Source organism: Xylona heveae, assembly GCF_001619985.1.
Source record: "Xylona heveae TC161 unplaced genomic scaffold L228scaffold_4, whole genome shotgun sequence".
Classification (NCBI taxonomy): domain Eukaryota; kingdom Fungi; phylum Ascomycota; class Xylonomycetes; order Xylonales; family Xylonaceae; genus Xylona; species Xylona heveae.
In genome coordinates, this window is record NW_017264196.1 from 1,751,418 (window position 1) to 1,765,896 (window position 14,479).

Sequence of the window (14,479 nt, forward strand, 5' to 3'; positions counted from 1 at the left end):
ATTGGCTAACTGTTGATGCAGCAAGTTGGAGCATGGCTGCATGGTCTTTCAGGAATCAGGATCAATCACGATTCACCAGGCATGGTGCGCTGTACACTGTGTACAGAAAAAAGGAGTGATATGTGTGTGGGTGTGACATGGAGTTCCAGGATAATCTAGTTTAACACATGTCACTACATGGTGCCATGGCCCTGGCCTGGCTTAACAATCTACCACCGTATAAAGAAGATGAACAAGGTAAATAAAGAATAATGCCTCTGTAGCTACATCTCAAAGCAAGCCATCATCTGATATGGCAAACCATCTGGACACCGCGCCTTTTCTAAATTCTTCTGGATCTTCAGATGATCGAGACACTCCTGTTTCTTCACTCAGCCAGCGATCAAATACAAGCTGCATTTGCTTCCGCTCCAACTCATCGACATCTGCTGCACTGCGGTTGTCGTCATGGTCGTCCGAGGAGAATTTAACATCGACAAATCCAGTCAGCCATGCATGGCCACCATCCCGGTCAATGATGACATCGAATGGGCTGATATCAACTCCGAGAGAAGAAACTCCACGACGGTGCAGTTCCCGTATGATTGCATTCAGCTGCTCACTCCACTCTGCATGATTGGACTCATCGATATGGCAGATAGAGTTTTGGCTTGCCAAGTTAATCAAACGGAACCCGTCAATCCATTCGAGAAGAATTCCTGCCATTTGTCTTTCTCGTTCCCCGCCTTGCATGTTTGTGATGGCATGCTGGGGGTCACTACTATCAGAGACCACCCCAAGCACCTTGGGAATGCGTGCATAAGACCCATTACGTGGAATCTTTAGGCCGTGTAGGCGGAGATAAGACGCAATCGACTGGTGAGACTCGTTCATGGACTCGGATGATGATCCATCCTGGTGCCGCTGCTGCCACGTAACCGTACACGCGAGAAAAAACGCCAGTTTTCCGTCAGGCAGGCGGACCTTGTGGGGAGGCCTTTTGAAATTATGCTCATGATCCACAGGAATGACTGCCCGAGAGTCAAAAACGGGAAGGTCGTCTGGCACGGCAAATGTGCACCACGCGGCGGGCTGCATCTCGTAGGCACATGTAATCGTGGGGGAGCCTGGCTCTCGGACGACGACCACCTGCGGGGAAGTCGCTTTTGATTCTGGAGCACCATGCAGCCGCAAAACGTATGATGCAACATGGAAATACTCGTAGAGGTTGGTCCAGTATGGTTTGTTCGGGGCCAGCTCTTGCAAGGTATCCATGCACTGAGAAATTACCAGGCCGCAGAGCTCATTCCAGCGCTGGGCGTGTAGGAAAAGCGGCTCCGGGTCGAGGAGGGGAAGCCACTGCCGCTCAAAGTCGGTTCCTTTGACATTGGCTTGATCAATCTCGATGATGAATTTGACGCCGTTTCTCCAAAGTTGCATTTCGCTCTTTCCAGGGTCGTGGTTGGTCATACCAAAACGAATAATATGCGGCGTATCAAAGTATTTGATAATAGTCATATTGATATACCGTTTGACCGTATGTGTTTGTTCAAATACTATAGTCTATAAGGGAAAATTGGATTAGCAGACGTGAACAGTAATGAGAAAGATTACAGCTTTAAATGCAGGGAATGATCCAGTTGAAATACCTTCTTTCGCTTATGGTTGACGTTGCTATCCTTGCCAGCTTACGGCAACAGATCCACGACAATTTGTTTCTTTTAGATTACTGATTGCCGGGAACAGGTCCAGTCAGGTGCCAGCCGTTGTGAAGTAACGAACCATCTTTGCAGCATCAGTGGATTAATACATTCTCACTCGAGTCACTGCCAGCAAGGTGGTGCACTGGAGCTGAAGTGGTGCCCAAAGACTCTAAGAACCTGACCCTGGTAAGTATGCAGTGACGTTGTGGCACAGCTGTTCAGGATGGTCAGACATCTCCACATTTTAAAAATCAACGTGGTGCCGTGTGGTGCGGTGGGAAGGGGACCGGTGCACCGTGCCCGGGCCAATATTCCAAAACGTCTGAGCGTCAACGAACCGGGTTCGTTCGAAATGCAGCTGCCTTTTCCTTTTCCTTTTTTTTTCTTCTTTTCTCCAAATCAGAATAGATAATGTACCATGTCATGGAGGGTTCAAGGCTGTTTGAATATCGTACGTTTCGAGTCCAATACAATTTGCTCTCGAGGCCATACTGACTCGGGTTCCTCGGCAGAAGAGAGTCGAGAGTCGAGAGTCGAGACAGAAAGCATAGGGTTGTGTGTAGCCGCTAATATAAGCATAGATAGCATTTCTTACTTTCTACAAAAAAATAAATATCCCTTCATAACTCATGACCAAAGTCTAATTTATTTCGCCAAATACTGAACGATTGAACCCAATAGCCGCGCTGCCCCCTTCGCCAAGAAAGCTTAATCCTTATATTCATACAAATTGGCGCATCGCATTGCATCTGCGCTTGGCAATTTCCATCATGAGACTCCTCGCTGTTGTGACGCTGCTCCTCTTGTCGAGTCTTGGCTATGGCTTGACCTGCGAAAATGCGTATGCGGCATGCTTTCATTCCTTTCATTTCCTTTATGCTATCATTTTACAGTTTACTATACAAAATTGATTGTTTCCATACTATATTTTACTATACCGTCTATACACGACTATTTGTTCTTTCATACAGTCATACTATATTTTAATTTTTACTATATACCACTAACTGAAAATACAAAACTGACTGCGAATCCAACACAGTGCCGATCCTGACCACGATATCGGAAACTACTGCGCATGTAGCGATGGGACATGTCACTTCCGCTCACCGAGAACGGGCTGCAACCCTCCTAGTGTCAGAGTTCCGTGCCCTTAGTCAACCAACTCAAACCTCTCTGTTGGGCAGCAGCCAGCTCGAGTCCTCGGCATTTTACCGGAGTCACCGGACCATTGGATCGGAAACGGTCTTCTTATATATGGTTCTTGGGCTAGCTGCTAGAATGTCAAGGTAAACTAGAATATCAAGGCGGAAAAGAATAATATAGAGGAAAAGGATAATATAGAGGGAAAGGATAGTATAGAGGGGAAAAGGAAAAAAAAACAGCGATGTAGACTTTGTCTTTGACAATCTCAAGTGTCAGTTCTGAGACTAGCAACCGGTGTTATTCTGTGTTATTCTGTATATTCATGTGCAATATACATATGCCTCATTGCTGTATGACCAACTTGTACTGTTCTCGTGATAAATTATATATTACATATTATGTCTCTATGTGCGTAATGTATCGAATGCACATGTACCCAGTACGGCACGGCATGGCAAACCGTAAACCGTAAACGGCAATGCCGAAATGCATCTAGTCTAGACAACGAAACGCTATGCAGCTATTCCATAATGCGACCACGCCCTGAGTCCCAGTGTTGCTGTACAGTGCGCCCAGATGCGCCGGATAACACAATCTAAAGGAAGAAAAAAAAAAATCTATAAATGCCATGCAGTGTGCCCAAAGAGGGAGGGGAGAGGAGCGAAGAGAAAGAAAATGATGACAAAGTCATAAGTCATAATCGATAACCGCTGTGTGTAATGCATGGTATCGCTTGATGGTGGACAAGACAGATACAAAACAAAACAAGACAATGATGGTGTAAGGGCACTAAGCCGCACCACCGGCAGTAGCCTTGCCTTTAATGTTGACCCACTTGGACAACAAACTAATCGGCACCGTGAGGCCCGCGAGGGCAATCGCCAGAGCAAACGTCACGTGCAGGCCATCCATGTAGGCCGTCAAGATGCCGGGAAGCTGGGCTGGGTCAAAGACTTTGCGCAGCTCCGAGGCGCCAGTGGCGAGGACGAGGGCTGGGTTGACTTCGGGGGCGGTGACGAGGATGCGTTGCAGGAGCTTGTTTGCGAATGCGGACTGGGCGGCGGAAACGCAGAAGGCACCACCGATGGTTTGGAAGACTTGATGATAGCGTTAGTTTTAGTCAATAAAAAAATGGAGAGGGGAAATTGAAGGTAATGAGAATGAACTAGGGCGAGAAAAGAAAAGTAAACGTACATAAAGTCATAGCAGTGGAAGAGGAAATGTCAGACGGTTCGACAATGGCCTGTGCGGCAATGACGGGTGTCTGGATGGCAAGACCGATGCCGATACCCGCAATAGCCTGGTATCCGATCCAGTGGGAGTGGCCGGATCCGATGCCGAGAGTGTAGATCAGGCCCGCTCCAACAGTAGTGAAGACGCCGCCGAGAATGAGGAAGGGTACGAAATGACCAAAAGCAGTGATCAAGCCACCGGCCATGACGGTGAAAATGGTGCACGCGAGAACCAGAGAAAGGTTGCGGATTCCACTCTGCGCGGCGGATACGCCGCTCACGGCTTGGAAGTAAATGGGCAGGTAGTACAGCAGGGTGAAGAAGCAGCCGCCCAAGCTAGAAGAGGAAGATGAGTGTTAGTTGAGACTTGAGAATATTGTGGTAGTAGGTGACGGGGAGCAGCTTTTTGGGGGATAGTGAAACGTACAAGAAGGCGTAAGCGCAGCCGACGGCAATAGTGCGATTTTTGAGGAGACGGGGCATAAGGAGCGCCCGGTCACCCTGGAACCATTCGACAATGACAAACAGGATGGTGATGAGGCCAAAGCCAACAAGAGTACCAATGACATCGGAAGAGCTCCAAGCCTTAGTCGTGCCACCCCACTGCAGAGCGAGAAGGTAGCAGACAACGGCAGCCAAGATGGTAAAGGTGCCGAAAAGGTCCATCTGAAGGAACTTCTCAAGGAGAGTGGCCTCGACGGGACGAGCGGTCTTGGGCGTGGAGAAGAGGAGAAAGATTAGGACTGCAGAGATGCCACCAATAGGCAAGTTGATGTAGAAGCTGTAGAGGTATTAGAATAGATAATTGTGAAAATCAAGAGAGTAGGACATGGGGTACTCACCACCACCGCCAGGAGACGTTGTCGGTGAAAGCACCTCCAAGAAGAGGTCCAATGACACTGGCAACACCATAGGTCGCGCCGAGAATACCAGTAAAAGCAGGTCGCTTTGCCGGCTCAACAGTGAAAGCAATGATTGTGTATGCGCCGGAAATGACACCTGCTGCACCAAGACCAGTAATGGCGCGTCCGACAATCAAAGTTGTGCTGTCCTTGGCGACACCTTTTAGAACCCATGTTAGTACTTTTTCAATTTTAAATTAAAGGGATGCCAAATGCTTACCGCAGATCAAACTTCCAAGTTCGAAAATGAGAATGGTCAGGATGAACGAGGGCTTGAGAGGAAAGTATTTGTATGCTTTGCCCCAGGTGGATTGAAATGATGCAACGGTCAGGAAAAACGCCGAACCGTACCAGCCGACTTGATCGAGACTGTGGAACTGGTCTGTGATTCGAGGAATCGCAGTTGCAATAATTGTCTAATCAACGTCAGTTCTGAAAACAATCATGGAATTTCCAATCAGTTGCCCCAATTTCAAGGACTCTTATTCGAATTCATGGCGGCATGCAAAGCCCACTGATGGTCAAATGGGAATCAAGAAGAAATAAAAAAAAGGTCGTACCATATCAAGAGCAGCCTATACATCATATTAGTCTTTCGATCCATAGTATAATGAAGATATGATGATGACATACAAGGAAAACACTCAAAATCAGAGCAAGCACAACGGCAGCGAGCTTGAACCCTTTTGGGTACTCATCCTCTTCACCCTTTTCATTGCCGTCGCTGCTCTCAGCAGGGCTGTTGATGTCCTCTTTTGTCAAGGTGCTTTCTGGCCGACTGTCGGCATCCGGCCTTTCCAAAGCATGGTCGGTGGCCAGTTTCGCATCACTCATGATGGACGAGACTGTGATGTTTTTGACGGTTAAAAGAAGAAAAAAAAAAAATATTAATAAATAACAAGAATTCGACAAGGAAGAATATCAACAAGTGCAATTTGCTATTAATTGTAGTCTTTCTGGAGTGATGAATTGGAATCTAATTATTTCACGGCCATGGACGACATCTTATATTCATAACCAATTCCTTTGATGGCTATCGGGTTCATTTTTCTTTTTTTCCCCTTAGGCTACCGCCTTATCGCTTAGGATGATGAATGCAGGAAGATCCATGTGGAATTGTCAGCGACGAGTCACAGTGGTGGTGGGGACTTTCCGTAAAGATTCGTCCGGCGGCCGCAGTCTGCTTGGCGTTTTTCCCCCATTTTGAGTTATTTGAGTTGACTGGACGGGGAAGGGTTGTGCCTGTTCTAACTGTAAATGGTGTAGACAGGTAGCGGGAACCCATGTGCGGACCCACCCGGCTCAATGCCGCTTGATCATTGGACCCCTTTTGGTGAGAAATCCCCATTCGGCCTCATTAATCCTCCGCGCTCCGGCTCAACGCGGCCGCATTCATTGATGATTGCAGGTTGTGCGGAGATGCTGCATAATTAACTTTTTTGCCTGAAGAGGCAAGCCCCAGGCTTGGCGATGAGTAATGCTTCGTTGTTGGCGTTTTAGAATACCTGGTTCATGACTCCTGTCAGCCTTAATGGGAAAAGTCTGACTCCACAATTGTAAGCAGCATCCCCTGCGGCCGCCTTTTCCAAGTTTCTTTCTTTTTTTCCGTAGTTTCATCTTTAAAGCTATTTTCTGACTATCGGATCCCGGCGCTTCAGATTTCCGGTCATAGTCTTAAGTCACCATCATCTTAGCAACAGTAGGCATCATGCAAAGCAGATCTCAGCCTTTGTAATCATCATCATTAGTCGTACTTGACCTGCTTGCGCCTCTTCCAAGGTCGTATTCTGTCAGTGCTGAGGATGACTACCTTAGATAACATTGACATCTGCCATGACAGGTCTTCGGCTATCTGCCTTGGTCAGTGTACACGCCAATCTCCTCGTGGGGAAGATGTTACGAACGTTGGCCATGGAAAACAACAACGTAATGGTCTCATCTCCATCTCCTTTTGCTAAATGCAATATTGGTAATCCCGCATCTATACTCTCTCTCTCTCTCTCTCTCTCTCTCTCTCTCTCTCTCTCTCTCTCCCCTATACAAGAAATACTCAAAAAGCGTCTATTCGTTACCAATGCCAGTCAGCAACAAAGCATCGAGCACCCAATTATACAAACGCCAAAAGTCTTTACCGGTTGTAGCAAGGATGGTGCCCCACGATAATAAAATCTAGACTATTCACCGATATCCGTTACTCAGAATGATCAAAACCTGACCAGCGTGAGACAATTATTCAAAGCCTCTGTTTTCTGCAGTCGGGCAGAGTCTCCTTTGCTAGCGCACGACGATCTGGCGAAGCCATATCTCTTACCAGCGAAAGAGGTGTTATATACCGGCAACCGGAACCCCATACTCCGTAGGAACGCCCGCCATCTCAACCGACCATAACCCCCTCAATCGACTCCCCCCGGGTCCCGTACGACCACAGGATCACGCGTTTCCGTGCGCTTCGACTCCAAAGGCCTCTCCTTCTTGACTTCATATTGAGGATTGCGGTCCAAGAAGCGTCTTGCCCAGTGTTCTCCGACAGTTGGAGGCGGAGTAGTCGCGTCTTCATGGCTCTCAGCGAGTATGGAGTTTGCGCATTTTTTAATCATTTCACGCGTAGTCTCCAATCCTGAATGATTCAATCTATCAATCTCCTCTCGGAGAGCCAGCTCTTGGGCCTCATTAAGCTTCCTGTTCGTTGCGGGCCTGGTGGAGCGGGAGGCTTTCCCCTGGTATCTGGCCAGGAGCCGTCGGTAAGGTAGCCCGTTTTGCGCTGCGAATTTTCGCAGAATGACGCGCCCATTCGGCTCAAAGCGTGTCAAGGCAGCTGCAATTTCTTCTTCTTGAAGCTGGTAATCTGCAGGCATGTGTTGCTGGTGATGCAGCGCGTCAAAAGCAGTCTGCGAAACGACCAGTCGGGGTGGTCGATTGAGAGTGTATGGTCGGTTGAGACGGCCGACAGGCCCACGCCAAACCTCTTGTCACCCGCCCATGCGTACCTTGTACGGAGAACAGTACGGGTTCGTTGGGGACCGGCACCCCGGTAAGCGTTGGTTAAGCTTTCATAACCGAAACTCGTTCGTTCAGCCACTGGCCAGTGCGAGCAACAGGATTCGCACCTGGCACCTGGCACAGCTGCTGCCTGGCTCAGATTTTCGTGCAAAAGACTACCAAAAAAGCGTGCCAATACAAAATCCGATTCCAGCAGAGAATAAAAAACAGGTCATAAATAAAAATGGCTTTGCTGGTTTTAGGGTGGGGGATTAAAATAAAAAAGGGGGACAAAAAACATACAACAGCGGGGATTCGCTGGTCGTCACCGACCCAACTACTAGTCCGCCGATCTGAGGCTTATGTATGGCAGAGCGGACGGGATGCCCAGTTCTCCTCAGTCTATGGTCGTATGTATTAGATGTTGGCATTATTCGTGTACATATGCGAGCAAAAACGTTGTCGCAACTGTTCGGTTGCTTCGTGAAGCGGGTAAAGAACACTTTCAACAACGGATCAGAGCCTGCTACCCTCACTCCGGCTAAGCAAGTCTTATATAAAGTAGACTAAAACATAAGAAACCCAAACAGCCGGAACGAATAATCAATGATGCTGGATTAGCAGTTTATACAGTACTTACAAGAAAGTGTTCGTGTATTTCGAACACCAGAGCAAAATTACCTATGTTTCCCCCCCCTACACAATCTGTCTCCAAATTAATTTTGAAGGGATAAAATTTAAACAGATGGTTTTAGAATCAGTATTCATTTTATGAGTGTGAAAATGGAATTCGACTGCACAGTCTGTGTCCCTACGGATACCTCTGTATGCTCCTTGTTTTCAACAACAGGAAAATGGCTTTATCGGCCTGTCAGTGCATCAATTAATCGGCTGGTTATGGCTCAGGAGGAATGGAGAGGTACTATTACAGCTTATGATAGTGTGATCAATTTTGAACATAAGAAATGGAGAAATGTCCGTAAATAAAAAAGCCCGAGCTCTAGCTAGAGAGCCAAGCTGGTCAAGCTTCGTACCTATGCGATGCTGTGCAAATAAAGCGCTGAGGGCTAGAACATAATGATAAAGAGAAAATCTTTTGAACGCCGCATGAGCAACAATTGTGGGCATGGAACCGCAAGGATGATGAAATAACCACTTTAGATAGCATACGAGGAGCTCTGCAACTCGATGCCATCTGTCCTAGAAAACGCCTCGCTCAAAATGCCCAAGAAAGCAAAAGCAAGCCAACCCAAAAGAGCAGAGGGACAAGATATTAAGCGCAAGGCAGGGAAGTGTACCTGGGGTACGCAGTTAGTCTGGCAATTCCAGAGGCTGCGCTTCCCCAGCAGGAAATGGTAAAGGTTTCGCCTTTCTTCTGGCCGACTTTGGTGGTGGTTCCGGTACAGTAGGCAGAGATGGCCTGGCAATAGAGCCGCGCGGATGCGGCTTGGAAAAGTTGATGTATCGTTTTCCAGTAGAAGTATAACTCACACCAGGTGCACGTTTGTCGATTGCATCTGTGGGAGATAAGTTCTTGGCTTGTGCATTCGTGATTGGCGGCTGGGATACCGGGTCCTTTGTGGACTCCAAAGACTCTGGTGATCCATCCGTGAAGATTGACATAGCCTGCACAACATCATGCTCGAAATCTTCCTCAGGTTCTTCGAGAACTGGAAGGCCTGTGCCTGATATACTGGCTGGTGCTGCTCTGGCCGGCGACAGCGACTTGGGGCTATGCCGACCACTCTTCGTGTCGGAACTGCTTGACAAACTAGGAGGCCTTGCATTCGCACTTCTATCAGAAAAGAGCGCTTCCAAATCATCGCTCCTGTCACTAAAACCGGAAACGCGGGTGCCGTGCCGCCCACGAGTACTGTCTGAAGACACGGCCGAGGACGAAGACCGACTGGATGTTCGACCGAGTATACTTGACATGCCTGTTCCGCTTGAGATACCCGAAAGACGAGCACTTCGCCTTTGCTCCCGCTGCTGACGTTCCCGATCCCGAACAGCCTGTGGAAGTCCATCCCACTTTGAATTGACTTTGGGTACAGATTCTGGCAGCTTTGCAGATGACACGCCCGGTAAACCGACTGCCATTGGCCGACCATTGTGAGAAGCAACTTGCCGTCTAACGTCTGTCTGGAAATTTGCAAATGCCTCTGTCGATGGCTCTTTTAACGTGAAAAAGCTGAAGAAAGATGTACCTCGCTTTTTCCCAGGTTTCTTGGAAGACGCATCCGAGCGGTGTGTGACTCGTGAAGATAACTGCTGAATGGAAGAACCATTTTCTGGGTGTAATGGTGAGGTGGGCGGCGTGGATATCGCTTGAGAAGAGACAGATGAACCCGAGTCATTGTTTAGTGAAGCGGACAACACTCCGGCAGGTTCGGAGGAGCGGTTTCGGACGGCGGGTTCAGGAGCATGAGGCCTCGACGAAGAGCTAGAGGCCGGCGCCGTCGAGGGTTGCATGGACAATCTCAGTGCTCGGAGCAGCAAGAGACAAAGAGATGTCTTGTCCAAGTTTGAGCATCAGACCGCTTGAATCTTCCTTTATCGTTTCCTTCAAAAGTGGTGAGCTGTTTGCACTGCAGCGATCTTGTTATCGGCAAGTCCCAATGTCGGCCTTAGTTGTGAATCATAAAGTTAATGGATGTGAGCTTGCTGAATAGTGGATAGAATTGAATGAAGGTATGGTATAGTATAGGCCGCAACAACGTATATAATAATAATAGCTAAATTTATTATGATTCTAGTAGGGCCAAGATCAAGCAACCGATGAATAGATCGATCAAGGATGCTCTGGTATACGGTGGAAATTTTGGGACGCTAGGTGTTAAAGGGGATTGTCACTGCTGGGAGTGTCAGCCGACAGCTTCGGAGACGGAGGGGACAGAAGGTCCAGGGGCCACAATGTTGGTATGTTCAAGGCCATCGGAAATTTCCATTGAATAAACGCAAGTGGAGAAAATTTGCAGAACGTGGATATAGGAGAGGGAGGAAGAAAGCGAAATATCGTGGCAGGCTCACCATGACAGAAACCAGGTAGACAGATCGGAGACTAGTCGGCAAAGCGCATCTCACCAGTGCACGTCCCTCATCGGAAAGGGTGCGAGGGGGTGTTCTCGCGTGGCACGGCGCTCCGATGCTCGTACAAGGTTATGTAGAGCAACCCGTTCAGACACAAAAGTCAAAGAAGAGCAGAGTGGTCAGCACGAGGAAGTAGGTCATGTAGTGTAAGCGTTGAAGCACAAACGGGCGCCCATGAGGGTTTAAAAATCGGGAGCGTATGGCCACCCCATTCCCCTCTCAACTGCCAGGGCACAAGCAGGGACCAAACTGCCACGAGTGACTGTCATCGCCGATCAAGTATGGGTCGCGGCAATTTGGCGTAATCGGGCCCTGAATTCCTTTCCAAGACAGTGCAGTGAGAACTCTGGGGCGTCCTGGTTTTCCAGCCAACTCAGCTGGGCTACTTTAACGCCACTGGACAGGGGCGGGGAGCGAGGTGCTTGGCCATATGATAGGCTTTGAAGGTCGGTCAGCTCTCCGGACGACCCATGGAACAGAGAAGGGTAAATTGGTGCAGATACATCCGATCGACAAAAAGAGCACGGGGTAATGACTTATGGGGGGTTGGGGTCAAGTTTATCTTGTCGGTGGCCAGGAACGGTGGTTTTGGTGTACTCGATCAAGGACGAGAGAGCGATATGTAATCTGCTTTACCGTAATGCAGCTACGAGTTACAGTGTGCGAATGTGAGAAAATCGGCTGTGGCATTTAGCACAAAAGGAGCCCACCTCCCACGCGGGATGATTCGTCCACGAGTCAAGGCCGATCTGCAATCAACCTCCTTGTTGACACAGTTGTCTTCGGTGACATGCTATTGACAATATATATGGAGCCCGACTTGGCAGATCGAATATGGGCCTCACGATAAAAAGCTGTCTCCCTGGTCAAATTCGTACGGACCGCAATCCGATGAGATCTAATGGACCTTAACCATTACTCTAGCTGTGCTTTTGGTCAGGGTTCCTTGCACGAGGGACGAATGACATGACCAAGACGTGGCTTTGGGATTGACGCCGTCTGTTCTTGCTACCCGCGCTTCTCGCTCGGTCCTTCCTCATACAGCCATCATCTCCTTTAGCGCGTGGCCTGGAGCGATTCGCGTATCTCAACCCACACTGTGGTCCACTTGGTCTCTTTTCTTCGCCATGAAGATGCTGGCTTGGCACTTCAGATTCGGCCGTCGCCTTTCTTTCCCCGAACGAGAGTTCCACCACTCTTCTTTCATCTCTTCCATAAGCTTTCCACCCGCCTTCCCGGATGCCACGCGTTCAATCACTCAGATCTCCAATCACTTGCGCAATCAAACTGATCTGCTTCACGCAATGATAAGCCAATTGGGCAAATAACCAGCGTCGGTAAATGTTTTTACTCTGTAGGAGAGCAGACTTATATGGCGACTCTGATGGTCTCTAAAATTATGAAACACATGTGACGATTCTTCAAGAAGGGTCATCGGATCCGTGGACATCCGTTAGCATACGTTCCCAAAATGTTGAAGGGAGACCCCCCGTACTTAGGACAAACTCCAGATCTCCAGTAAAAAAAAGGGTGACATCTGATGGATGCACATTTGGTGAAATGGATACTTTGTACTCGCTCACAACTGCGACGATTGTGAAGTCGGCATGAAATCATCTGGTGTTTGACTGTGCTTCTTCGCCTCAACCTTCTTCTTTCGGTTCGACATGACCATCTTAGTCATATTCGTTCCTTCCCGCCTGCTTTCAATCAACGGCAATCGCCGTTCCTTCTTCAGTCATCCATCATTCCATTATTCATGATCTTATGGCAGCAGCGGCCATGCCTGGTCTGCCTGCGCCGCCCAGTACGGCTTCAGGACCATCTTTTAACAACGATGCGATGGAATTCAAGGGCAAAGATGGTTCATCGCACAGCATGGACTCTCCGCCACGACCTCCAGTATCACCCATTACGCCTGTGATTCCGCTAGCGACGCTCGCGGATCCACCAGCACGTCAGGGACCAAGAATTGTTCCACCTGGCGATACGGAGCCCGCGGGACCTTCAGAGCCCAGTTCAGATTTCATCCCACAGCCGCCCTCAGAGCCAATATCTGAGGTAGAAAACCCAGACGCGATTGCGCTACGGTCCGCCATCTCTATCCTCCAGATCCAAAAACAGCGCAGCAAAGAAGATATTAAGACGCTTGAGCGTTTAAAACAAGCTGCACTTCGCCGCCCAGAAGCATTTGCTCAGGAGTTGGCGACCGGCCGTATTGGGCGAACACAGGGGGCCGGTACTCTAGGTGACCTTGTTTCTAGCTCTAACGCAAACTCGGCGAGTCCGGAGAAAGACGATGAGGACGAAAACGAAGACGAGGAAGAGGAAGAGGAAGAGAAAGAGGAAAGCGGCGCAGAGTTTGGAAATATCCCAGCACCTCAAAATGTGATACGGTGTCCGCCCATTAACTGGGCTCAATACCACGTGGTCGGAGAGTCTCTAGACAAGCTCCACGAGGAGCAGCGGGCGAGGCCGTCTCCAGGGGAACCTCAGCGTGACAATCCTGCTGACCGACATGTCATCGCTGCGCCATACCGGCCGCTGGTGGACAAGGTCGATCCTCCGATGAGGACGCGCAGCGTGTCACGAAGGGAGTAATCTTGGCACGAGACTGGACTGAGAATAGTTTATCCAAGGACCCTGATCCTATGAGAGGAAATGGGGACATGGGAAAAAAGCATTCATGACATGATTTACATTGTCTCTTTACGAAGTTTATTCGATCTGATACCCGGACGGGAACGAATCCCACGGATGAGCAAGGCGTTGGTTAAAGGTTATATGTTTAGAATGTATTCATTTATCAGACAACCGGTCTAAAATGAATGGTTCGATTACGAAGTATTGAAATTATGGAATCAAATTCAGGTAGTCTGGCCTACTTTTTGTCTCTTGTGAGATGAATCGCATTATAATTTAACTTGGTGTCCGGGGGCCCTATGGTCAAAAATGTTCTGCTTACATTTTTAAACGCATCTCCCCGCAATGAAAATAATCCTTTTCCAGGATTAAAAATACAATCAAGAGACGCTTTGGAGTTAGTTTCTTGATTTCCTTAATTGTTTTACGGAATAATACAAATGAATAAACTGTCTGTGTATCTTCGCGGACTCCGCCGGCGGTAGAGATCACCGATGTCGGGGACTTGTCGTCGCGACGTCATAACGTCATTAGCCGTTTGGCGGGGCTTGTCCCTTTGATGCATATCTCATCATCCCATCAGCGATGATGATGGAATTTCCCCACCATCCAGCAAATGGGAAATTTGAAAATCGTCATACAAAGTACCCCATAACTGATTAGGTCTTGTAGCTTGCTTTGTCCCAGTAGTCGTAGTTAAATTTTGCCAAGACCTACCTACATAGACTTTATTTCCATTCTCTAAACTATCCATACATTCTGCTACGATAACCTGTCATACAAACACTCTCCTCCATCTCATCAA

The 14,479-nt window shown here is 48.4% G+C and overlaps 7 protein-coding genes across 7 annotated transcripts; 3 read left to right on the top strand and 4 right to left on the bottom strand.

Annotated features, from left to right (window-relative positions):
• Positions 1 to 73: 73 nt before the first annotated feature.
• L228DRAFT_282397 (hypothetical protein) lies at positions 74 to 1,910 on the bottom strand. The gene is made up of 2 exons (XM_018335992.1): positions 1,633 to 1,910; positions 74 to 1,548 (listed from the first exon to the last, which is right to left on the bottom strand). The coding sequence occupies exon 2, from the start codon at positions 1,495 to 1,497 to the stop codon at positions 271 to 273; it is 1,227 nt and encodes a 408-aa protein (XP_018189256.1). The 5' UTR covers positions 1,498 to 1,548; positions 1,633 to 1,910; the 3' UTR covers positions 74 to 270.
• A 439-nt stretch (positions 1,911 to 2,349) lies between these two features.
• On the top strand, positions 2,350 to 3,172 carry L228DRAFT_246542 (hypothetical protein). The gene is made up of 2 exons (XM_018332441.1): positions 2,350 to 2,523; positions 2,725 to 3,172. Exons 1-2 carry the CDS (start codon positions 2,453 to 2,455, stop codon positions 2,837 to 2,839), a joined length of 186 nt encoding a protein of 61 aa, XP_018189257.1. The 5' UTR covers positions 2,350 to 2,452; the 3' UTR covers positions 2,840 to 3,172.
• Positions 3,173 to 3,199: 27 nt separating this feature from the next.
• On the bottom strand, positions 3,200 to 5,944 carry L228DRAFT_229451 (MFS multidrug transporter-like protein). Its single transcript, XM_018330500.1, has 7 exons — positions 5,596 to 5,944; positions 5,523 to 5,537; positions 5,183 to 5,378; positions 4,903 to 5,122; positions 4,488 to 4,841; positions 4,023 to 4,396; positions 3,200 to 3,925 (listed from the first exon to the last, which is right to left on the bottom strand). Exons 1-7 carry the CDS (start codon positions 5,794 to 5,796, stop codon positions 3,618 to 3,620), a joined length of 1,668 nt encoding a protein of 555 aa, XP_018189258.1. The 5' UTR covers positions 5,797 to 5,944; the 3' UTR covers positions 3,200 to 3,617.
• Positions 5,945 to 6,698: 754 nt separating this feature from the next.
• On the top strand, positions 6,699 to 7,240 carry L228DRAFT_122643 (hypothetical protein). Its single transcript, XM_018329012.1, has one exon. The coding sequence runs from the start codon at positions 6,796 to 6,798 to the stop codon at positions 7,123 to 7,125; it is 330 nt and encodes a 109-aa protein (XP_018189259.1). The 5' UTR covers positions 6,699 to 6,795; the 3' UTR covers positions 7,126 to 7,240.
• Positions 7,241 to 8,737: 1,497 nt separating this feature from the next.
• On the bottom strand, positions 8,738 to 9,160 carry L228DRAFT_122665 (hypothetical protein). Its single transcript, XM_018329013.1, has one exon. It carries the CDS (start codon positions 9,067 to 9,069, stop codon positions 8,821 to 8,823), a length of 249 nt encoding a protein of 82 aa, XP_018189260.1. The 5' UTR covers positions 9,070 to 9,160; the 3' UTR covers positions 8,738 to 8,820.
• A 92-nt stretch (positions 9,161 to 9,252) lies between these two features.
• On the bottom strand, positions 9,253 to 10,413 carry L228DRAFT_267680 (hypothetical protein; the record flags this gene model as incomplete). Its single annotated transcript, XM_018335016.1, has 1 exon — positions 9,253 to 10,413. One exon carries the CDS (start codon positions 10,411 to 10,413, stop codon positions 9,253 to 9,255), a length of 1,161 nt encoding a protein of 386 aa, XP_018189261.1.
• A 2,400-nt stretch (positions 10,414 to 12,813) lies between these two features.
• L228DRAFT_238236 (hypothetical protein) lies at positions 12,814 to 13,632 on the top strand (the record flags this gene model as incomplete). Its single annotated transcript, XM_018331021.1, has 1 exon — positions 12,814 to 13,632. The coding sequence occupies one exon, from the start codon at positions 12,814 to 12,816 to the stop codon at positions 13,630 to 13,632; it is 819 nt and encodes a 272-aa protein (XP_018189262.1).
• Between the last annotated feature and the right edge of the window lie 847 nt (positions 13,633 to 14,479).

Excerpts from the sequence above, each read along its gene's own strand:
- L228DRAFT_282397 (XM_018335992.1), bottom strand. The coding sequence starts at position 1,497 with ATGACTATTATCAAATACTTTGATACGCCGCATATTATTCGTTTTGGT.
- L228DRAFT_246542 (XM_018332441.1), top strand. The coding sequence starts at position 2,453 with ATGAGACTCCTCGCTGTTGTGACGCTGCTCCTCTTGTCGAGTCTTGGC. Across the intron at positions 2,524-2,724 it reads GGCTTGACCTGCGAAAATGC|TGCCGATCCTGACCACGATA; the intron begins GTATGCGGCATG and ends AATCCAACACAG.
- L228DRAFT_122665 (XM_018329013.1), bottom strand. The coding sequence starts at position 9,069 with ATGCCCACAATTGTTGCTCATGCGGCGTTCAAAAGATTTTCTCTTTAT.
- L228DRAFT_122643 (XM_018329012.1), top strand. The coding sequence starts at position 6,796 with ATGACAGGTCTTCGGCTATCTGCCTTGGTCAGTGTACACGCCAATCTC.
- L228DRAFT_229451 (XM_018330500.1), bottom strand. The coding sequence starts at position 5,796 with ATGAGTGATGCGAAACTGGCCACCGACCATGCTTTGGAAAGGCCGGAT. Across the intron at positions 5,123-5,182 it reads ACTTGGAAGTTTGATCTGCG|GTGTCGCCAAGGACAGCACA; the intron begins GTAAGCATTTGG and ends GGGTTCTAAAAG. Across the intron at positions 4,842-4,902 it reads AACGTCTCCTGGCGGTGGTG|CTTCTACATCAACTTGCCTA; the intron begins GTGAGTACCCCA and ends ATACCTCTACAG.